At 40.5% G+C, this 23,919-nt stretch overlaps 2 protein-coding genes across 6 annotated transcripts in view; one reads left to right on the top strand and one right to left on the bottom strand.

Annotated features, from left to right (window-relative positions):
* wfs1b (Wolfram syndrome 1b (wolframin)) overlaps window positions 1-4,054 on the bottom strand; it is a 41,665-nt gene extending 37,611 nt beyond the window's left edge. The window contains exon 1 of one of the 3 annotated variants that reach the window (XM_043674226.2): window positions 3,877-4,054. In XM_043674226.2, coding sequence (XP_043530161.2) covers window positions 3,877-3,979 — 103 coding nt within the window. In that variant the 5' untranslated portion in view covers window positions 3,980-4,054. Of the gene's footprint in view, window positions 1-3,815 lie in introns of all 3 variants that reach the window. The other 2 variants (XM_043674224.2, XM_043674225.2) reach the window with 2 other exon arrangements.
* Window positions 4,055-4,469: 415 nt separating this feature from the next.
* LOC122539413 (uncharacterized) overlaps window positions 4,470-23,919 on the top strand; it is a 63,877-nt gene continuing 44,427 nt past the window's right edge. The window contains exons 1-2 of one of the 3 annotated variants that reach the window (XM_087980027.1): window positions 4,470-4,881; window positions 16,562-16,653. In XM_087980027.1, coding sequence (XP_087836153.1) covers window positions 4,604-4,881; window positions 16,562-16,653 — 370 coding nt within the window. In that variant the 5' untranslated portion in view covers window positions 4,470-4,603. Of the gene's footprint in view, window positions 4,882-13,444; window positions 13,489-16,561; window positions 16,654-23,919 lie in introns of those variants that run through there. The other 2 variants (XR_015753321.1, XM_087980026.1) reach the window with 2 other exon arrangements.

Genomic DNA, 23,919 nt, shown 5'->3' with positions numbered 1-23,919 from the left:
CACAGAATGGCCTATCTACTCCCCTCACAATAGAACCCCCTATGATTATGGCCCTATGAGACTTTTTCCCACCCTTCTGAATAGCAGTGCCTGCCACCGTGCCATGATCTTGACAACTGCTTCCCTCTCCTGGTGAGCCATCTCCCCCAACAATATCCAAAACGGTATACCTGTTTTGGAGGAAGATGACTGCAGGGGACACCTGCACTCCTTCCTACTCTTTTTGCCGTCTTTTGGTCACCCATTCACTGTCTCCCTCAGCAATTCTAACCTGCGGTGTGACCAGTTCACTAAACGTGCTATCCATGACCTCCTCAGCATCGCGGATGCTCCACAGTGAGTCCATCCGCAGCTCAAGAGCCGTCATGCGGTCAAACACGAGCTGCAGCTGGACACACTTCTTGCAAGTGTAAGAGTCAGGAACGTCAGACACGTTCCTAAGCTCCCATATCAAGCAAGAGGCACCTGCCACGGGTCTGAGGTCCTCTGCCATTGTAAGCTTAGCTTTATATGAACTAACTAAAACCAAACAATGCACTTAAATAAATGAAAAAGAAAGATAAGAAATAAAAGCCTTACCTTATAAAGTCTTTTTCTTCCACTTAGAGGAGGAGGGCAGGACGTGTAGTATCACAGGTTTAGCCACTGCCCAAATATAAATTAAGCCCTTAACTTCCCGGCAGACCTCGCTTCACCTCACCTTCTCTCCTCACCGCTCTGGCAAAATGGAGGCCCAAATCCCGAGGTAAGTCCCTTTTTAAGCGGGGAAGAAACCTTACCCATCCTGGCAACCCTCGCTTCACCTCACCTTCTCTCCTCGCCGCGCTGACACAATGGAGGGGAATGGTCTGAGTTTGAAAGGTGCTGCAGAATGTTTGCAGTGTATCTTGTAGATATTTCATACTGCAGCCACTGACTGTCATTGGGCGGAGGGAGTAGATGTTTACCAATGTGGTGCCAATCAAGTGGGTTACTTTTTCTTGGATGGCATCGAGCTTCTTGAATGTTGTTGGAGCTGAATCCATTGAAGCAAGTGGAGAGCTAGGAGGGGAGTTACTTGCTGCAGTTTTTCTAGCATCTGACCTGCCTTTGGAGCCCAATTTTTATGTGGCCAGTTCAGTTCTGTTTCTAGTCAATGCTAACCCGAAGGATGTAGATAGTGGGGGATTCAGTGATGGCAACTGAATGTTAAGGGAATGTGGTTAGATTGCTATGGCACAAATGTTACTTGTGACGCGTCAGCCCAAGTCTGGATTTTGTGCTGATGTTGTTGCATTTGAACATGGATTGCTTCTATATCTAAGGAGTCATGAATGATGCATGAACTTAAATATGACTTAAATAGCAGATTGAAATTCTTTCTTAGCATCTTTAACCATCCTTAACAGTAGCCTTCCTGCAACACGGTTCTTTATTTTGGGGAAGTTTGATCTTTTTCCAGCTCTGTTCCTTTTCCTTTAGTAAGCTGTGTCACTCAAAAGGGAAAGAAAAATGTGCTGATGAGTACAAATCAGCATCTCCGCCTTTTAATTTACCTACCCAAAAGGCTTGGTTGCTCAAAGCATATTGCAAATGAAGGCCAAAAGAGAGTTTTCATGCTATAGTGTCGCTCATATCATCACAACACCCATAAGTTTTTAAAACAGCTCATTAATTATATTTTAAACATATTATATGTTTTGTAGTAAAAAGTGGTGGCACAAAACGCATTAGGTGAAAGGAACGTGTGGTTATAAACTTAAAAAAAAGGCAAAGCTAACCATAAACCTTTCCAATTACTATTTTTAACCACTTTGGGAAATGGTCCTTTCATTGTAAAAGGCTGATAACAAACTTTTCACTCACTTTGTATTTTGCAAGAAAATTAATCAGTTATTATCATTGTTTTCAAATTCCTCTACTGCTCTCCCTAATTCAAATCACCTCCATCTCTACAATCCTATAAAATATCTGCACATTTCTAATTCTGGCTTCTTGAACATCCTGATTATTACTGATCCACTATTGATGCTCATGCCTCGAGTTGCTAATGCTCTGGAATTTCCTCCTTCCTTACTTGTCTCACTACCTCCCTTTCCATCTTTAGGATGCTCCCTAAATCCATTTATCTGAACATGTTAATACTATCCCCAATGTTGCTTCTGCAGCTTGGTGTCATATTTCACCCCCTCCCCTATGGTATGCTTTAGAATGTTTCATTTAAAGATTCTGAAGAAATACAAGGTAGGTTTCATTACACTGGGGAAGCAAGATTCTATTGTAAATTTGCATAAATAGATCTTTATCTGGACACTATTTACAAATTACTTCAACTAATTTTTTTCTACTCATACACCAGAAATACATGAAACTATCACTTTGATTATAGTTTCATGTATTTCACAGGTATGGAAGTGCCAACATATGTACAAGTGCTGTAGCTGGAAAATATGTCTGCATCCTAGATATGCGTATTTTCTTCCTGATTTTGAGCATGATTCCAGTATTCATTCTTTTACAAGTTCTACTGCATTTTAAAGTGCCACCTATACTTGCAAGTTGTACCATCCCCACTACCTGATACATTTGTAAAATATTCTTTATAACTGTGGCTTGATTTCAAAAGTATTAGTTGGCTGTACAGCACTTTGCAACATCTGGTGATTGTAAAAACACAACATAAATACAAATCTTCCTTGCTTGGGTCTGAAAGAATATGAAAGGATAAATAGATCAGGTCATCCCTCAATCCTCTTGTTTAAGCTAGAAGGCCTCGGTGTGATTTTGTGCCTAAAATATATGAATAGAAGAATATAGCTATACAATGCTTTGCAGATGCCGGTGTTGCCGCTCTGAACGCTATACAACGCACTCTCCTTGTGATCTATCTTGACTGCTTTAAGGAATTGATCTTTAATATCAAACTTATGTCTTTTTTAAAAGGAAAGAAAAAAAGTAACAGACTTCACATCTACCATCATCGGTCCTCTCATTTGCTATTAGAATTCCTGACGAAGGTCTTTTGCCGAAATGTTGATTTTTCTGCTCCTTGGATGCTGTCTAAACTGCTGTGCTTTTCCAGCACCACTCTAATCCAGAATCTGGTTTCCAGCATCTGCAGTCATTGTTTTTAACCTGTGTTCTTACTTTGCAGATCTATGCCTAACTGTTGTGCATTTTCACAAAGGATGTTTATAGTTTCTGGATTTTAACTCAGTTTGGTGCAAACCAAATAGCAGAATTTTCAGTCATTACAAATGTATCAAATACAATGAGATCAAAATAATTTTGTGCAAACCTACATCATGCTAAATTGCCCATAGTGTTAGGTACATTAGTCAGAGGGAAATGGGTTTGGGTGGGTTACTCTTCAGAGGGTCGGTGTGGACGTTTGGGCTGAACGATCTGTTTCCACACTGTAGGGAATCTAATCTAATCTAATTTCATAAACTGATAGCGCTGCGTGTAAAATCACCGATATAGTTAATTTAGATCAACCGGGCAATTTACGGTTTGACTTTTAGCGATGTGTAATGTTAAAAAAAACTGCGGATGTTGGAAATCAGAAAAAAAAATGCTGTTTTGGTATCTGACGTTAAAGTAAAAAATATAATTTGAAATGCATAACAGGACATTATGCGCAAAAGGCTATTTAAAGCATACCACACCTACAACCTGGCATAAAAGCATCCAGTGCTGTTTACTTTTGCAAACTGAATTGCAAAAATCTGTCAGACACATTTTTCGTGGAAAATATTACAAGCCTAAATCAAATTTGTGATGCATAGACAGACAGACAGACACCACCCAATGTTTTGACTGTAACAAATCCCCACCGGAGATGTCTGCACCCAGGAACAGCTCACGAAGTGGTGATCGCCCCGAGTGGATACTGACCGTCCTCTCCCGCCGCAGGCTCCGACTCGACGCTACAGCCATCTCCCGCGGCGTTCAGTTGCGACTTGCCGTGCTGCGGAGTCGGGGGCTGCTCCGGCTGCATGATCCTTACATCAGAAAACGACCCCTCTGACCCGCCTCCGCCGCCGCTCCTGCCGTCTGTCTGACAGATAGCTGTCCGCAAGGTCGCGCGGTCAGGCCCCGCCCCTCAGCCGCTGGCCTCACCCCGCGACGCGCTGATTGGTTGAAGCGCCGCTCGGCGACGTTCCTCGTGACGTTAACGGGTGGGATGTGGTAAAGAAAGAGACACGCCTAACGGTCAGTGGGGCTGTTAGCAGTGAAGCTAATAACTCCTTTAGTTTTTTTTCCATTATATTCGACCAAATTGCGGTTGCGCCCTTACAGCGAGACCGAATGAAGGGTGTACAAAGTCTGTGTGTATTTTACGCGCGTGTGAAAATGAAGATGATGGTTGTTGTTGTAGTGGTGGTTCTAACGGCCGACAGTTTGGACGGTTGGGCGCGTGACGATTGAACGCCGGGCATCTGGCTGCTCGCTCCCCCGCCCCGCCCACTCTTCCGATAACCACTGGTTGCCGCTTAATAACGTCCCCGCCCTCAACCTGGGCTCTCTGCTCGTATTGGCTGGCGCCGGCTTGGCTCGCCCACCATCGAGCTCTGTGTTTCTATTGGCAGGCGGCCTGGGTCGTGCCCCGTTGCGCGTGAATATGGAGCTGCAATCGGAGGAGGTAGAGGCGGTAGCCGGGCGACCGCAGGCCCCGCTGCGGACCGATTTCGCCTCGTCCCCCTTCGCTGCCGTTCAACCGAGTAGGAAAGCGGCTGTTAGGACGGAGCCGGCCACTCACATTGCTGCTGCCGCCGCCGGTGGAGGTGGTAGCGGCGCGGTGCCGGCCTATTGCGGTAGCAGTGCGGGCGGGGACACGGCCACTTTCATCGGGAGTGTGCCGGTCACCGTCTCCTTGGAGAATTTTGATGGTCAGCACAGGTACGGGGGTTGGTCAGAACACCGATATAGGATATATACCAGCACAGAAACGGGCCAACTGGTCCGAGCAGCTGTTGATTGAATGGCTCGCGTGCAGCAATCTGTCCTCTAAATATGTCTGTACGTTTCGAAGGATCGGTGGTAGACTGAGGTTTCAAGAAGTTCAAAAACATCGGGCAGAGAGATGTTTCAGATAACTGGGCATCCAGCCCCGTTCAAACAGAAGCCGGCTCAGCTTTAACTCCAGATATTTGATTCAACAACTTAAGTGTTTGGATTTATTCAATGACTTTGTTATTAAGTTTTTATTCATTCATAGGATGTGTGTGGTGCTGGGTTGGACAGAATTCATTGCTCATCCCTGGTTTCTCTTGAAGGTGATGGCAAGCTGCCTTATTGAACCATTGCAGTTCATTAGCTGTATATGCACGCACAGTGCTATTAGGGACAGATTTCCAGGACTTTGACTGAATGGCAAATCGCTTCCAAGTCAGAATTTTGTGTGGCTTGGAGATGGGCATGCTCCCATGTAACTACTGCCATTGTCCTTCTAAATGTTGGTAATCATGACTTTGAAATATACTTTCTATGGAGCCTTGGTGAATTTCTGCAGTGTGCCTTGTAGATGCTGCATTGGGTATCACTGGTGGAGGGAGTGAATGTTTGTAGATACATTGTCAATTAGTTTTGTCCTGTATAGTGTCAGATCTCTTGTGTTGTTGGAGCTGTGTACATCTGGGAAACTGGGGAGTATTCAATACACTAGAATTGACGTTTCAGGCCAGAGCCCTTCATCGATTCTCCTGCTCAGATGCTGCCTGACCTGTGCTTTTCAGCAACACACACTCAACTCTGATCTACAGTATCTGCAGACCTCCCTTTCTCCTAGTATTCAATACACCACTGACTTGTACCTTGTAGTTGTTTTTGGGGAGTCAGAAGGCAAATTAACTGCTGCATGATTCCTACCTTCTGACCTGTTCTTGTAGCCACAATAAATATTTGGCTCATCCAGTTCCATTTTCTGGTCAATGGTAGCCACCAGTGTGTTGATGGTGGGGATGATTCTGTAACTGTAATGTCTTATCAAAGGGCAATAGTTAGATTGGATTTTGCTGAAGATGGTTGTTACCTGGCACTTCTGTGAATTGAATTTTACTTGCTACTTATCAGCCTAAACCTGGGTATCGTTCAGGTCTTGTTGTAGTTGCATATGGACTGCTTCAGTCTCAGCAGAGTCACAAAAGGTGCTGCATGTTGTGCAGTCATCAGCAAACATCTCCATGTCTGACCTTGCAATGAAAGGACAATAATTGAAGCAGCTAAAGACCATTGACCCAAGAGAGGTTTTTGGATTCCTTGTTCACAAATCGTGAAAACCTCGAATGCAATTTTGGTAGGTAATGTGGAAGGCAAATGGGAGGTTGACCTTTTTATCTCAGTGGGAATGGAATATAAAAGTGAAGACTTGCTAATGCTATACAAGGCATTAATCAGAACGCAGCTACAATAATATGAAAAAATTTGAGTCCCTTTATGGAAAGATATACTGGACTGGAGGCAGCCCAGTGAAGGTTCACTACGTTGATTCCAGGTATGGAGAAATGACATTTGTAATTGGGCCTGTGTTTATTGGAGTTTAGAAGAATGAGAGGTTACGTTATTGAAACATGATTCTTGGTGGACTTTACTGGGTAGGTATGGAAAGCTTGTTTCAACTTTGGGGGAGTCAAGGACCAGAGAGCATAATCCTAAGAGTAAAGTGTTGTCCTTTTTTAAGACAGATGGAGAGGAAATTCTTCTTTCAAAGGTAGTGAATCTGATGAACACTTTACCATAGAGGCTAGTAAAGGCTAGTTCATTTTGTATTAAAGTCTTGAATATTTTTAATCAGGGAATCAAGGGTTACATGGGAAAGGCAAGAAATTATATAAAGGATTACTAAATGAACTATGATCTAATTAAATGGCAGAGCAGACTCAATGGTCTGGATGCTGTGATGTTTTACTAATGCTACTGAGGAACTCCTGCGGAGATGTCCTAGAGCTGAGACAACTGACCTTTAACAATATTGTCCTTTTGTGCTAGGTTTGACTCCAACCAGTGGGACTTTTGCCTGATTCCCATGAAGTCTTATTTCGCTCCTACAACTGGATGCCACCCATGCTTGGTCAAATGCACTGTTTTATCAAGGGCAGTCACTCAGTTTGACTTCTTTGTTCATAATTGGACAAAGATTAATGAGGTTGGAAGTTGAATAGCCTTGATAGAACTCAAACTGAGTGTCAATGGCTGTAAAGTTAGACACCTTTTATTTCTTTCTTTCTCTGTATTTAAAGATGGCATCAGAGAGTGGCCACACTATGCAGCACTAACACTGTATTTTGTAACAAATGTATGTGACAAAAAATAAATGAATCAAATCAGTGAGTAAGTCATTCTAAATCCAGTGCCGCTTGATTTCATTCAATTTATTGTTAAATGTAACAAAGTGTAGTGAAAAGCTTTGTTTGCGAGCAGTATAGGCAGATCATAGTGAGCAAGGACATAGATCGTACGGTTTTAAAATAAAAGGTTAAAGGCAGACACTTGTGTCGCTAAGAGCATGTGCTAGGCAAGATCGACATTAACCTGATGAGCATTATTTGCAGTTAGTGTCCATTCATCTGTCTAATAAAGACCGGAAGAAACTGTCCCTGAACCTGCCGGTGTGTGTGTTTAAGCTTCCATATCTTCTGGTTGATGGAATAGGTTGTAGGAGAGCTTTATTTGGGGTGTGGTGGTGCTGTGAAGTTGGCAGACTTTCTGTGGCAACAAACCATATACATGGAGACCACAGATAGAAGGTTGGCTTCCATGATGGTCTAGGATGAGGTACAGTTGTCTGCCTTCACTGCAGTCTGTGGGTCATAGGGTCACAGTCGTAGAGATGTACAGCATAGAAACAGACCCTTGGGTTTAGCTCATCCATGCCAGACTAACCTAATATCCTAGCCTAATCTAGTCCAGTTTGCCAGCCCTTGGCCCATATCCCTCCAAGCCCTTATTCATATACCCATTCAGATGCCTTTTAAATGTTGTAATTATACCAGCCTCCACCACTACCTATTCCATACAGGCACCGTCCTCTGCGTGAAAATGTTGCTCTCTGGTCCCTTTTTATACCTTTTTCCCCCCCCCTCACCCTAAAACTATGCCCTGTTGTTTTGGACTCCCCCACCCCAGGGAAAAGATCTTGTCTATTTACTCTATCCATGCCCCTCATGATTTTGTAAACCTCTATAAGGTCACCCCTTAGCCTCTGACAATATATAAGAAAGATTTATCAGGATGGTTCCTGAATTAAGAGATGATCTTTATTAGGAAAGGATAAATAGTACTGTAGTTCTTTGATCATGGTAGAGAACTTTTAAAATTTATGGAAGATTTTGCTGGGTTCTTGTCACAAACTGTTTCCACATGTGGGTAGAGCAAAGTTAGATGCCATCAATGTAAATTGTTATTACGAAATCAAATAAGGAATTCAGAAGAAATGTTTGGAGACTGTGGAATTTGCTGCCAAAAGGAGTGGTTGAGGCAAATCACATAGATGTGCTTCGAGGAAAGATAGATTTGGGGAGAAGGTAGGTTGACTGGTAAGAATCTATGGAATCCCTACAACGTGGAAACAAGCCATTCGGCCCAACAAGGCCATACCAACTCTCCGAAGAGCATCCTACCCAGACTCGCTCCCCTACCCTACAATCCTGCATTTCCTATAGCTAACCCACATAACCTACACATTCCTGGACTCTATGGGCAAATTAACATCACCAATCCACCTAACCTGCATGTCTTTGGACTGTGGGAGGAAACGAGAGGAAGCCCCCGCACATGGGGAGAATATGCACACTGCACATAGTTGCCCAAGGGTGGAATTGAACCTGGATCCCTGGCACTGAGGCAACAATGCCACTGAGCTATTGTGCCATAAGTCAAAGGAAGAGGAGGCTAGAGTGGAACATTGCTGATTGGGCCAGATGGCATGTTTCCTTACTTCTATTTCTATGTGAGGTAACTTTTTAAAAAAAAAAGTGTACTTCAGGATTTCTACTTGTATTTTATGAATCACGTACATCCACATTTTCATAGGCAAGATTCATGCCTGTGACCTTGATACCTATCTGTACTGGACAGTAATCCACCCCATATCCACAGGGGATATGTTCCAGGACCTACTGTGGAAAGGTGCAAACCCATTCATTTCAATGGGAGATGTATCTTCCCAGTAGCATGCTGGTCCTTGGTTCCGGAAAGTTCCCTATAATATGTTCCGGACACAGTAAACCCTGGGTAACTGTAACCACAAAACTGTTCTGCGAATTTGGAGTCGGGTAACCCTATACATGAACTTTGTCATAATTTACCCAAGTAACAAAATCTTGTATCTAATGTTGTGTTAGGGGAGAAAGTGAGGGCTGCAGATGCTGGAGATCAGAGCTGAAAATGTGTTGCTGGAAAAGCGCAGCAAGTCAGGCAGCATCCAAGGAACAGGAGAATCGACGTTTCGGGCATAAGCCCTTCAGGCTTCCTGAAGAAGGGCTTATGCCCAAAACGTCGATTCTCCTGTTCCTTGGATGCTGCCTGACCTGCGCTTTTCCAGCAACACATTTTCAGCTCTAATGTTGTGTTATCCTTGTTAACAAAGTAACGACCTGTTTTGATGTGTTATAAAGTAACTTTGAAATGTATCGTAAGCCCTTGACACATCAATGTTCAAACAAAGGCAATGTAGTTTCTTCCTTTTTTTTCAGTTGAATCATTAGCCATATAGCACAGAAACCTATCCTTCAGTCCAACCAATCCATGCTGACCATAATCCCAAACTAAGCTAGTCCCACCTGCCTGCGCTTAGCCCATATCCCTCCAAACATTTCTTGTTCATCTATTTATCTAAATGTACTTTAAATGTTGCAACTGTACCCGCATCCACCACTTCCTCTGGAAGTCCATTCCACACATGAATCACTTTCCTGTGTTTGAAAAAGGTACTCTGTGTCTTTAAATCTTTTTCTCCTCACCTTAAAAATATCCCCGCAAGTCTTGAATATGCCCCCACCGTCGGGAACAGACACCTGTAATTCTCCTTGTGTATACTCTCAATTTTATAAACTGGTATAAGGTCATCTCTCAACCTCGTACACTCCAGTGACAAACGTTCCAGCCTCTCCTTACAACTCAGACCCTCCATTCCCAGCAACATGCTGATAAATCTCTTCTGATACCTCTCTAGCTTAATAATATCGTTCCTATATCAGGGCAACTAGCCTGGACAGAGTACTCACCAATGTCCAACCTTAATATAAAATCCCTGTACTCCGGTCTGAACAATGAAGGAAAGCATAGTAAATGCCTTCTTAACCACCCTATCTATGTGTGTCATGCAGACGTCAAAGAATTATGTCTTTGAACCCCTAGGTGTCTCTGTTCTGCGAGACTACCCAAGGACCTACGTTTAATTGTCTAAATCTTACATTTTGGTGAAACAAACAAAGGCAATACCTCCGCATTTATCCAAATTAAACTACATTTGCCACGTTTCACCCTTTTGACCCAATTGATCAAGATCTCTGTGTAATCCTAGAGAACCATCTTCACTGTCCACTATACCACCAATCTTGGTGTCATCTGCAAACTTACTTACCATGTTTTCTATAATCTTATAGTGGGTGGCTCGGTGGCACAGTGGTTAGCACTGCTGCCTCACAGCGCCAGAGACCCGGGTTCAATTCCCGCCTCAGGCGACTGACTGTGTGGAGTTTGCACGTTCTCCCCGTGTCTGCGTGGGTTTCCTCCGGGTGCTCCGGTTTCCTCCCACAGTCCAAAGATGTGCAGGTCAGGTGAATTGGCCATGCTAAATTGTCCGTAGCCTTAGGTAAGGGATAAATGTAGGGGTATGGGTGGGTTGCGCTTCGGTGGGGCGGTGTGGACTTGTTGGGCCGAAGGGCCTGTTTCCACACTAAGTATTCTAATCTAATCTAATCTTATCTAAATCATTTATATAAATGACAAAAAGAATGTGAATTCAGCACTGATCCTGGCAGAACACTACTGATCACAGGCCTCCAGTCCGACAAACAACTCTCCACCACCATTCTGTCTCCTACTGTTAAACCAATTTTGTATCCAATTCATAACCTTACCCTGAATCCCATGTGATCTAACTTTTCTGCATAGTAGACTAATTAGTACCTTGTCAAAGGCTTTACTAAAGTCCAAGTAAACAATGTCCACTTTGCCTTCATCAATCATCTTGGTTACTTGCTCAAAAAAAAATTAATCGCGTTTGTGAGACACCATTTCCCTTGCACAAAACTATACTGACTGTCCATGATCACTCCTGCCTCTCCAAATGCACATAAATCCTGTCTTTCAGAATCCGTTCGAACAGCTTACCTACCACTGAAGTCAGATCCACAGGTCGATAGTTCTTAGGCTTCTCCTTGCATCCCTTCCTAAAGAAAGGCACAGCTTAGCCACCCTCCAGTCATTTGACATCTCACCCCTATCTTTAGATGATATGAATATTTCTGCAAGGGGCCCTCAAATTTCCTCCCTAATTTCCCACAAAGTGGTGGGGGATACACTAAATTAGGTTCGGGGATTTTTCTGGCTTTGTTTTCTAAGACTTCCAGCACCTCGACTTGTCTAACGTGAGCTGTGTTCAAAACCATTTCTTCGCAACTTAAAAAAAATGTGAAATATTAATTTTATATCTCTCCCAATTTCTGAGGTTCAACACAAATACGACCTTTTTGATCTTTAAGGGGCCCTACTCTGTCTTTCGTTAATTTCTTGCTCTTAATGTATTTGTAGAATCTCTTTGGATTCTCCTTAACCTTATTACCAAGGCTATCTCATATCCTCACTTTGCCGTCCTGATCTCCCTGTTTAAGAATGCCCCTACACTCTTTATACTGTTCAAGAGATTCATTTGAACCCAGTTGTTTATATCCAATATATGATTTTTTTTGTTCTTGACAAGAGCCTCAATATCTATATTCATTTGTTGTTCTCTAATTGTACCAGCCTTACCTTTCACTCTATCAGAAATCATAATTCCGTTAAACTCCTGTTATCACACTTTTGAAAGCCTCCCACTTATCAGGCATCCCTTTAACCGTGAACAGTCTACTCCAATCAATTTTTTGAAAGCTTTTGTCTCGTACTATTAAAATTTGCTTTACTCTAATTAAAAGTTTTATTTTTATGGAAGGCTTATCTTTTTTATAATATTTTAAAACAAATAGAATTATGATCACTAGGTGCAAAGTGTTTCCCAACTATCACTTCAGTTTTTTGCCCTGTCTTATTACCATCTGATTATATTAAGTTGGAACAATTTTTTTTTAAAAGGGTGCTTTTTTTCAGCAGATTTTCTTGTCAATATTTGTTAATATTTTCATGTTATGTCCATATTTGTTTTTATAGTACATAGAAGCATCTTCTCAAGAAGGTTTTTTCGGTGTTTTCTTTCTCAGTTAAGATCCAACCAAAATGTGAGGAATTTTGTTGTGGCATTGGTAAGATAACTGAAGTATTTCTTGCTGACATTGTAACATTGAGTCATCGAGATGTATAGCACGGAAGCAGACCCGTCGGTCCAACTTGTCCATGCTGACCAACCCTTCCTATTCGTATACCCATCCAAATGTCTCTTAAATGTTGCCATTGTACCAGCCTCCACAACTTCCTCTGGCAGCTTATTTCATACCTGTGCTACCTTCTCTGTGAAAAAGTTGAGATATCGTAAATTAATCTATTCCCATTTGCCAGCATTTGGCCCATATCCCTCTAAGCCCTTGTTATCCATATACCCGTCCAGATTGGTTTTCAATGTTGTAATCGTACCAGCCTCGTCCACTTCCTCTGGGAGCCCATTCCAACCCTCTGAGTGAAACGTTGCTCCTTAGGTCCCTTTTAGATCTTTCCCCTCTTTATCCTTAAACCTATGCCTTGTAGTTCTGGACTCCTCCATGCCAGGGATAAGACCAGATCTAGTTACCCTATCCATGCCCCTCATGATTTTATAAACCGTAAAATCCAGGGAAAACAGTCCCAGCCTATTCAGCCTTTCTCAATAGCTCAAACCCTCCAATCCTGGCAGCATCCTTGTAAATCTTTTCTGCACCCTTTTCAAGTTTCACAACATCCTTCCGATGGGAGGGAGACCAGAACTGCACACAACATTCCAAAACTGGCCGAATCAATGTGCTGTATAGCTATCTAATAGCTGTCCGGATGCATCAACATCAAAATTTTTGGGGAGCATTTTCTGAAATAATGCATCACTTGTTCTGTTTGTTTATGTGGAGAATAATACTAACCGTAAATAATGGTGGATAAATCAAACTATCACATTTATTTAGTTTTTCTTTTATGAGCAGTAGTTTACTGTTCTAAATTAAAAGTGCTTTTGGGTGTATTTTTGTAGAAACTGTCAGGATGCCGATTTTTCTTTTTGTTTAGTGTAACTGGACCTGCATAGTTTCTTTGTCCTGTCCATTGTGGGAGAACTGAGTTTGAATTTCGTAATCTTATGAATTCGGGGGTTACCACAGCTCCTTCGTGAGTTCTTTATTTTAAATCAAGTTTTAAATTCAAGTTGGCAATTTATTCTCCTTAGAATAACTTTTTCAATCTCTCTCCATTTTATATCTGTCACTATATCTGTACTCCACACAATGAAAATTCTTCTTTTTTTTTTGAGTAAAATGAATGATCATCAGAAAATAACTTTTAGAATTTGATTTCTAAATCTTTGCATTTCGTTCTTCCATGAAGGGAGTCACATTGGTTGAGATATAATTTTGAAATTGTTGACTTTGGAAACTACACAATCACGCACTGTTTCAATCCAAGAAGTTGCAGTCAATAACAGAAAATAAGTCAACAGAAAACAAAAAAACAACCTATTTCCAAGCTTTCTTTGCTTTGCTGGGAAAAATTGGTCGCCACAGTTAAGATGACACAGTACACGAGAGAGAGAATGTAGGAGAAAACTTCCTTGAGACGTTACATGATTAAGTCCTAGTTTCATCTTATGATGTCAAGATATTGCTCCTAATGTACCTGCTCAGTAGCTATGATTAATGTAAAGGTGCTGTTGACTCTGTTGTCATAAGCATAGAGAACAAATATTTAAGGTGATGGATAAGTGCAAAACAAATTAACTGCTTTGTCTTGAATGGTGTAAAACCTCTTGAGTGAGTGCAGCTGAGCAACAACCAGACAAGTAAGAAGTACTGTATTTTATCTCACACTTAACCTACAGTTGGAGCAGCTTTGGGAATTGAGAGGTTACTTGTTTGCACAACCCTTGTCCTCTGACCTGCTGTTGTAGCCTCTATGACTCCAGTTTAATTTAGATGAATGTGAGGTTCTGCATTTTGAAAAGAAAAATCAGGGCAGAACTTAGGCACTTAATTGTAAGGTCCTGGGGAGTGTTGCTTTAAAAAAAGGGACCTTGGAGTACAGGTTCATAGTTTCTTGAAAGTGGAATCCCCGGTAGATAGGATAGTGAAGAAGGTGTTTAGAACGCTTCAATACATTGAGTATAGGACTTGGGAGGTCATGTTGCGGCTGTACAGGACATTGGCTAGGCCAATTTTGGGATACGCTGTTCAGTTCTGGCCTCCCTGATATAGGAAGGATGTTGTGAAAGGTTCAGAAAACATTTACAAGGATGTTGCCAGAGTTGGAGGGTTTGAGCTATAGGGAAAGGCTGAATAGGCTGGGGCTGTTTTCCTTTTGTGTCAGATGCTGAAAGGTGACCTTATAGAAGTTTATAAAGTCATGTAGCATAAGGTGAATAGCCAAGGTCTTTTTCCTGGGGTGGAGGAGTCCAATGCTAGAGAGCATCACTTGAAGGTGAGAGGGGAAAGATTTAGTGACCTAAAGGGCAACTTTTTCATGCAGAGGGTGATGCGTATTTGGAATAAGCTGCCAGTGGAAGTGGTGGCGGCTGGTACAATTGCAGCATTTAAAAAGCATCTGGGTGGTTATATGATTATGAAGGGTTCAGAGGGATATGGGCCAAATGCTGACAAATGAGATTAGATTAATTTAGGATATCTTGTCAGCACGAGCGAATTGGACTGAAAAGTCTCTTTCCGTGTTGTACAGCTCTACAACTCTGTGACAGATCCAGTTAGGTTTCTGATCAGTTGCAGCTGCTGGGATTTTAATTATTGAGATTCAGCAATGGTAATCCAGTGGAATATCATGGGGAGATTATTGGATTCTCTCTTGTGGGAGATGTCCTTTGCCTAGCACTTGTGTTGTGCATTTGTTACTTGCCATTTATCTGTCAAGACAAAATGTTGTCCAGGTTTTGCTGTGTGCAAGCATGGGCTATTTCAACATCTAAGGAGTTGTGAATGGAACTGGCAGGAAAGATGCAGAATTCTGATGTTTTGGTGGCAGGAAGGTCAATAATGAAACAACTGAAGATTGTTAAACCTGGATGTTACCTACAGGTGTTCTTTTGGGAAATGTTGTGGATATGAAATAATTAGCCTTCAACATCTACAGATATCTCCCTTTGTGTCAAGATACTTTTTTGCCCTGATTTCCATTGACTTTAATTTTGCCAAGATTCCTTGGTGTCGCACATGCCTTAAAACCTCCTTGGTATCAGGGAGAACTGCTCTCGTCTCATTCCTGGAATTCAACTTTCTTGTCCATATTTGGATGAAGGTTTTAGTCAGGTTTGAAAGCAAGTGGCCACAGTGGAGTCCAAATTGAACATTGATGAGCTGCTTATTTAAATCTGTATAAAATAAAAGTAATAGTTGATACTATTTTCAAGATTGCAAACAGCTTGCACACACAAAAAATGCTACTTTCAATGTTATATTGCAGAAATGTGGAATAATGACATTACCAGACTATATGAGTTTGTCATTTCCTTTTTTTTTTATTGGCTATAGTGGCTTTCATCTTAACCTAACTCTTTCTTTCATTTTTCGATTGCTGTTTATTTCAGTGCTTGAGTGGTCTTAATGCTGCAATGTATTAAAACGAATGTGGTCAGTGCTTTTAGTTACTCAAAAAACCTAAGTGACCCTGTAAATATTTTCTCAAATATTGATCAAATGTTTTCCATTTCTGCTTAACTCAAGTTTTACAGTGAAATAATTTTACAGGTCTATATCTCTGACTTCATGTATTAATTAGTTCTCTCCTGCATTCCTAAGGAGTGGCTTTTGCAGAGCTCCAATGAAATGAATTCCGAAATGTTCCCCAGCATTGAGTTCAGGATCCTGTTGCATAAGCTAAAAACTATTCTAAGACAGCCAAGAAAAATAAATCTTAATTCAGAATGTCCTGAAAAATAATTCATGTTATTAGATTTGAGTAATTTCAACCTAAATATGAGAACTAAAAAAAACTTTTTTTATTGATGGGTCAGCAATTCATGTAAATCCTTTTCTGCTTTACGTTAAAGCTAACATTATTTCCTTTGTTTTGATTGCTTTGTTTAATGTCAGCTATGAGTGTCCAACTTTGTTACTTGAGTAATACATGGGGACAGTTGATTAAAATATTTTTTGTTTTGAACAGCAAAATAATTAGCGTGACTTTGATTTTCAGTTTCATTCCTGAAGCTTATTTCAACTGCAATTTTTATTAATTTCAGAATAGTATGTGTGACTACAGATGCTAATGGAGGAACATTGTCTTACGTGGGTCAGCTGAATTCAGATGTGAATTTGGAATTACAGGCTGCAGGTAATGGTCTTGTACGTTGTTGTTGGAGATGTATTTTATTAATTTTTATTGACATGGGATGGGGAAATGTGTTTCAGCTTTTGTTTACTTGCTAACTAACTAGTAATCCCAGTCTGCAGTTTGTTAAATGTAAAGAAATTCCATTTATACATGACACAAAGACACTAAGATGAGCTGTGTGCTTACAGCTAATTCTGGAGACAGAGGACAAGATCTATCATAGTAAAATAATCACTAATGCTTTTACAGTTGCCCAGTCACCTTACAGTTGAGGACCAAAGGAGTATTAAATTTATACTATTAGTTCAAATTGAGATGGACCATCTGTTCCGATCTTTTGTCATATGACTGTAATTGGAGCTGATTTGTTTTTTTTTCAAAAATACACAATTATAAGATTCTAAGTTGTTGAACCTGTATAGGTGGGGCAGTTCTCCAGGCTGAATTGCCAGCTCACCTTGAAATCTCCATGTCTCTCTCCAAATTGCTGGCTGGAATGAAACCCACACTTTGCCTGCCTCTATTAAATTGTAATTCAAGTCAACCGATTTTTAATACTTTTTGGATTTAACAAACATTTAATTTATAACTTCTTAGCTCTCCTATCCTGTCTTCCTTAATTTCCTCTGTGTGGAATAGTGCAACAATTCCTTTGCTTTTTAAATATTTTCAAAATAAGCCTTATCTTTGATTTTGTGAAAATTGGAATTTGAGAAAGGTTTTGGGGAACATCCTTTGGCTTATTTTAGTAAGGCATTGAAATTGAAAGGAGTAAATCAAACCATGCCTTGCTGATTTTGACTTGAGGTGAAAAGTAGTTGAGATTTAATTTTACCTTACATCTGTGACAAAGCAGAGAATGATTTGGACTGGTTATGAATTGAATACAGCATGGAAAGAGGGCGTGCAAGGAGGCATTTTATTATTTGGAAGAAGCATTTGAATAAACTTCAATGGAAGAATGATTAATGTGAAATTTGCTGAAATTGCAGAACTTTATTACCAGTAATTATCACAGTTGAACTTAGGAGTTTGATATCTATGAATCTGTTGGTATAAACCATTTTCTTAGCATACTGGTATTTCAGCATGCTCCATTGACTTAGTTGAAAGATGATCGAAATTATGCAAGTTTTACCATTTGAGTTGCTGAAACCACAGAAGTTCTCAGCTTATGGCATACAAGGCAAAAGAAAAGAGACACTAAATTGATTTTTTTTTTAATTTCAAGGTGTGCTTTTAAGACTTTCTGAAGGGTTATTTTAGATTTTCAGAGCTGCTTTTTGATTATCAATCATTCCATCATTAGATGCAGTTACACAGTAATGTTACCGTATGTAGTTGTTGAATTTTTACAAGGTTTACTTCTTTTACATTGGCAAGATAAAACAAATTTCAAACCGAAAGACTCACTCTTTAATCAGTGACAACTTATCAAAAGAAAGTAGATCAATTTTGTATGTTAATCATCTATTAGTGCTAAATTTGAAGATTTATTTTGCAAAATAACACCTCTTTTATTTGGCAAGCCATGGTTTGTGCAATAGTGGTTTTAAAAAAAAGGAGTAAGCGTATAAAAAGTTGGTAATAGCAGTTTTGATTCAAATGCAAGTTCCACCATAAGCACCAAAATGCTTGTCTGTTAAATTTGTAAAATTGATTACTCATGAATGTTTGACTCATGAAAAATCCAAGTTCACGATAATGTTGCAAATTTTGAGATTAAGAGAAATCATTGATATATTTATGTCTATCAATCACATTCTTTGTGACTGTTATTACATTTTCTTGTGACAACATTTCTTTCTTTCAAAATCATGTGGTACCGGATGAATATGCTAATGAGTGTGACCTCCCTGAATTAGCGCAACTTCAGTAAAAGAACTCTAGGTGTTAGTACCTATGAGCTAAAGTTGCTTGTCCTGCTGTCTGAAAATTCATTGTTCGGCACCTAAATGTAATTCCAAATTGACGACAAAACGTTTGCAGGAGTACAACAAAAGAGCACAAGTAGGCAATTCTACCCTTCTAGCCTATTTTGCTTTTTAATATGGTCATGGCTAATTTGATTGTTATCCGATCCACATTCTCATTTGTTCCTGATAATCTTACACTTTTGTTAGGCAAGGGGGTGTATGTACTGCTGCCTTAAAAATACTCGTAGACTTCACTTTCACCTTTTTTGTTAATGAAGAGAACTCTGAAGACTCAAAGAAGTTGTCTTGTCACTGTTTTAATGGACAAACCCTTATTTTTTGACAAGTGACCCCTAATTCTCAATTCTGTCATAGTGGAAATACCATCTTCACATTCAACCTATCTTTGTAAGTTGCAATTGAGTTATATCGTTCCTTAAGGGGGGCTGCTACTCTATACAATACTCCAGATGTGATCTCATAAGAGTCCTGTATAACTCAAGTGAAACTTCCTTAGTCCCTCTTGCAATAAATAATAATATTGTGCTGGCTTTTGTATTTATATCATGTACCTTTTGTAGTAGGATGCCCATATCACACTGCATCTCAGAGCTCTAATCTTTCATCATTCCAATAAGAGGATTTCTTTTTTTCTTCCTGCTTAACCAGGCAATTGCATTATGCCACAATATACTCCATTTCCCAGATCTTTGCCCACTCATTCAACTTGTTTGTAGCTTCTGATATCTTTGTGTCCTCTTTGCAACTTGTTTTCCCAACTATCTTTGTCATCAGCAAATTTGGCAACCATTCCCATCTCCCTTTATTCAAGTCGTTCATATGTAACTTGTTGATGTCCGAACACTGATCCCTGTGACACATCTCTCCTTGCATCCTGCCAACCTGAAAAAAGACCCATTTATATTTCCTGTTAGCCTACATTGAGTTTTTAATTTGTGCAATAACCTTTTGTAGCACATTATCCAAGACCACCTGGGATTTTAAATACAGTACATCCATGCGTTCCCCTTTATCCTCAGCATGTGTTATTTTCTCCATGAACACTCAGTAGATTTGTTAAACATGATATCTGTTCACAAAACTATGTTGATTTCATCTGATTACCTTGAACTTATCTTAGTGCCCTGCTGTAATTTCTTCCATAATAGCTTCTTGCATTTTACCCTTCGACCGATGTTAAGCTAACTGGCTTGAAGTTTCCTGCTTTCTGTCTCCCTTTTGTTTTGAATAAAGGAGATGTATTTGCTATCTTTCAGAACATACTATTCCAAGAAACTACACCAAAAACATTGTGAACTCTTCATCAAGGCCACTTTTGCCCATCTTTATGTAGATTAGTCTACCATGATTATTGCTGTATTTTTCTGATCAGTTTCTATTATTTTTCATTCTGCTCCACCAAACTATCTACCCAAAGACCTGAAATTATGCTGACACAAAAGGTATATCTGGTCCATTTAGAGAAGAACTGGTTTGAGCTGCTTCTTTGATTAATTAAGCCTTGCTTCTCTTCTGACATAAGCCTTGTTAAAATCCTTCATAAGGCTGGGGATTTTATTTAAAATTGGATTTTAGCTAAATGCTAACTAAAAACAAAACAAGATTTGTAATGAAAATTCAAACTTTTCTTAACCATAAGTGCCAGCATTCAGACTTTATGTAGCTTAACATAAGAATCTCTGTTTCCAGCTATTTGATGCAATGAAACGAGCCAGAGACACAAGGATTTCAGGTAATTTAGTCCATAAGAGCATAAGACATAGGAGCGGAAGTAAGGCCATTCGGCCCATCGAGTCCACTCCACCATTCAATCATGGCTGATGGGCATTTCAACTCCACTTACCTGCATTCTCCCCCTAGCCCTTAATTCCTTGTGACGTCAAGAATTTATCAATTTCTGCCTTGAAGACATTTAGCGTCCCAGCCTCCACTGCACTCTGTGGCAATGAATTCCACAGGCCCACCACTCTCTGGCTGAAGAAATGTCTCCGCATTTCTGTTCTGAATTTACCCCCTCCAATTCTAAGGCTGTGTCCACGGGTCCTAGTCTCCTCGCCTAACGGAAACAATTTCCTAGCGTCCACCCTCTCCAAGCCATGTATTATCTTGTAAGTTTCTATTAGATCTCCCCTTAATCTTTTAATCTCCAATGAATACAATCCCAGGGTCCTCAGCCGTTCCTCATATGTTAGACCTACCATTCCAGGGATCATCTGTGTGAATCTCTGCTGGACATGCTCCAGTGCCAGTATGTCCTTCCTGAGGTGTGGGGACCAAAACTGGACACAGTACTCCAAATGGGGCCTAACCAGAGCTTTATAAAGTCTCAGTAGCACATCAGTGCTTTTAAATTCCAACCCTCTTGAGATAATTGACAACATTGCATTCGCTTTCTTAATCACTGACTCAACCTGCATGTTTACCTTTAGAGAATCCTCAACTAGCACTCCCAGATCCCTCTGTACTTTGGCTTTATGAATTTTCTCACCGTTTAGAAAGTAGTCCATGCTTGTATTCTTTTTTCCAAAGTGCAAGACCTCGCATTTGCTCACATTGAATTCCATTAGCCATTTCCTGGACCACTCTTCCAAACTGTCTAGATCCTTCTGCCAGCCTCCCCACTTCCTCAGTACTACCTGCCTGTCCACCTAACTTTGTATCATTGGCAAACTTCGCTAGAATGCCCCAGTCCCTTCATCCAGATCATTAATATATAATGTGAACAACTGCGGCCCCAACACTGAACCCTGCGGGACACCGCTTGTCACCGGCTGCCATTCCGAAAAAGAACCTTTTATCCCAACTCTCTGCCTTCTGTCAGACAGCCAATCCTCAATCCATACCAGTAGCTCACCTCGAACACCATGGGCCCTCACCTTGCTCAGAAGCCTCCCGTGTGGCACCTTATCAAAGGCCTTTTGGAAGTCTAGGTAGATAACATCCACTGGGTTTCCCTGGTCTAACCTACTTGTCACCTCTTCAAAGAACTCCCAACAGGTTTGTCAGGCACGACCTCCCCTTACTAAATCCATGTTGACTTGTTCTAATCCGACCCTGCTCTTCCAAGAATTTAGAAACCTCATCCTTAATGATGGATTCTAGAATTTTACAACAACCGAGGTTAGGCTAATTGGCCTATAATTTTCCATCTTTTGCCTTGATCCTTTCTTGAACAAGGGGGTTACAACAGCGATCTTCCAATCATCCGGGACTTCCCCTGACTCCAGTGACTTTTGAAAGATCTCAACCAATGCCTCCGCTATTTCCTCAGCCACCTCCCTCAGAACTCTAGGATGTAGCCCATCGGGGCCATTAGATTTATCCATTTTAAGATCTTTTAGCTTTTCTAGCACTTTCTCTTTTGTGATGGCAACCATACTCAACTCAGCCCCCTGACTCCCTTTAATTGTTGGGATATTACTCATGTCTTCCACTGTGAAGACTGATGCAAAGTACTTATTACGTTCTCCTGCAATTTCCTTATCACCAATCACTAGGCTTCCTGCATCAGTTTGAAGTGGCCCAATGTCTACTTTTGCCTGTCGTTTGTTTCTTATGTATTGAAAGAAACTTTTACTATCATTTCTAATATTACTGGCTAGCCTACCTTCATAATTGATTCTCTCCTTCCTTATTTCTCTCTTTGTTATCCTCTGTTTGTTTTTGTAGCCTTCCCAATCTTCTGATTTCCCAGTGCTCTTGGCCACTTTTTAGGCTCTCTCTTTTTCTTTGATAGATTTCCTGACTTCCTTTGTCAGCCATGGCAAATCTCTCCCTGGATAATCTTTCTCCTCTTGGGGATGAACCTCTGTACAGTGTCCTCCATTTTACCCACAAACTCCTGCCATTTTTGCTCTACTGTCTTCCCTGCTAGGCTCTGCTTCCAGTCTATTTTCGTCAGTTCCCCTCTCCTGCCCTCATAATTACCTTTATTTAACTGTAACACCATTACACCCGATTTTGCCTTCTCTCTTTCAAACTGCAGACTGAACTCTACCATATTATGATCGCTGCTTCCTAAGTGTTCCCTTACTTTAAGATTTTTTTATAAAGTCTGGTTCATTACATAAGGGCCAAATGAATCTAAATGGTCTTTTAGTTCCTCACTAACATTAACAATTACTGTGCACTTAAGAGTCCAATGTTAAGCGCACTGGTCCATGCTGTCCCATACATCATAAATTTGTGCCCATCTTTTCCTAGAACTCCAGCGGGTTTCTGCTTCTGTTACAATGTTGAAGCTGTTTTTTTCAGAGTCACAAACAATATCCCATGTGAGTAACTAAAGGCAGACACTCCCTCCTCGTCATTCTGAATCTGTCTAACTTTTGCCATGGTTGACCGCACTATCATCCTTCTCCACCTCTCTATTATTGCTAATCTGCATGGAACTGCAATTACTCATTTCCAGTATTGGCTACAACTGGATAGATAATCAGCTATGTGTTATGGCTTCTCTTCCTGCTCCCACTCCAAGTTCTATCTTTGTCATCCTGGTTTTCTGATCTGCATGCTGCCCTTTGGTGACTTAATCTGAATGTCGCTTTCCATATGTATGTTAGTGACAACCAGCTCCAATCACGGCTACCTCTTAACCTCTCTACTGTTTCTGAAGTGTCAAGCACTTTAGCAGAAATTCCTTCAAGCTAACTATTGGGAACAAAAAAACGTTGTCTTTGGTCTTCATCCTCTGCTCCATAGCCATCCTCTTGCTGTAAAATGTCTGAGGTGGAGCCAGACTTTGTTTGCAGTTATATGTCATATTTGACTCTGTGAAACCTTCAACCATTAACCTATTCTGTCAAGGCTGCCAATTTCCACCTCTGTTCCTCTTTACCTCATCTCAGCTAAAATTCTAGTGTGTTTGCTACCACTAGAGTTGGATTCCCAATCTTGTCCGTTCCCCATAATACAGTTTGTGTTGAACACTCTATAAATTTTATGTCAATGACTCTTTTCAAGTTTGCTCTTTCTTTTTTTAAACCAGCCTTTCTTCAAATATTTTTCGCCAAATATTAAAGTTGCTATTGCTAGAAATTGAAATAAAACAAACAGGTAATTTGTTTGACTTAACATTTCCAGGGAGCAATGCTTAATAGACGTATTCGGTCTGTCAGGTTTATTTGAATCCAACTGTCACAGTAGAACTGAAAATGAAGTTTAAGTTCAGACACTTGGGGAAATGAGTGATTCCAGTAAATAAACTTAAAAAAAAAAGTGAATCAATTAAATTATATTTCACAAAACATAACTGCTACTTAGCTTGGAAATCTTAGTTGTCTAAATTTGCAATGTTCTCAAAAAGCCCTTCACCTTAGAACCCTACCTC

Source organism: Chiloscyllium plagiosum, unplaced genomic scaffold (assembly GCF_037043375.1).
Source record: "Chiloscyllium plagiosum isolate Xiang-an unplaced genomic scaffold, Cpla_swu_hap1 HiC_scaffold_36, whole genome shotgun sequence".
NCBI lineage: Eukaryota > Metazoa > Chordata > Chondrichthyes > Orectolobiformes > Hemiscylliidae > Chiloscyllium > Chiloscyllium plagiosum.
This window is presented reverse-complemented; position numbering and strand designations above follow the sequence as displayed.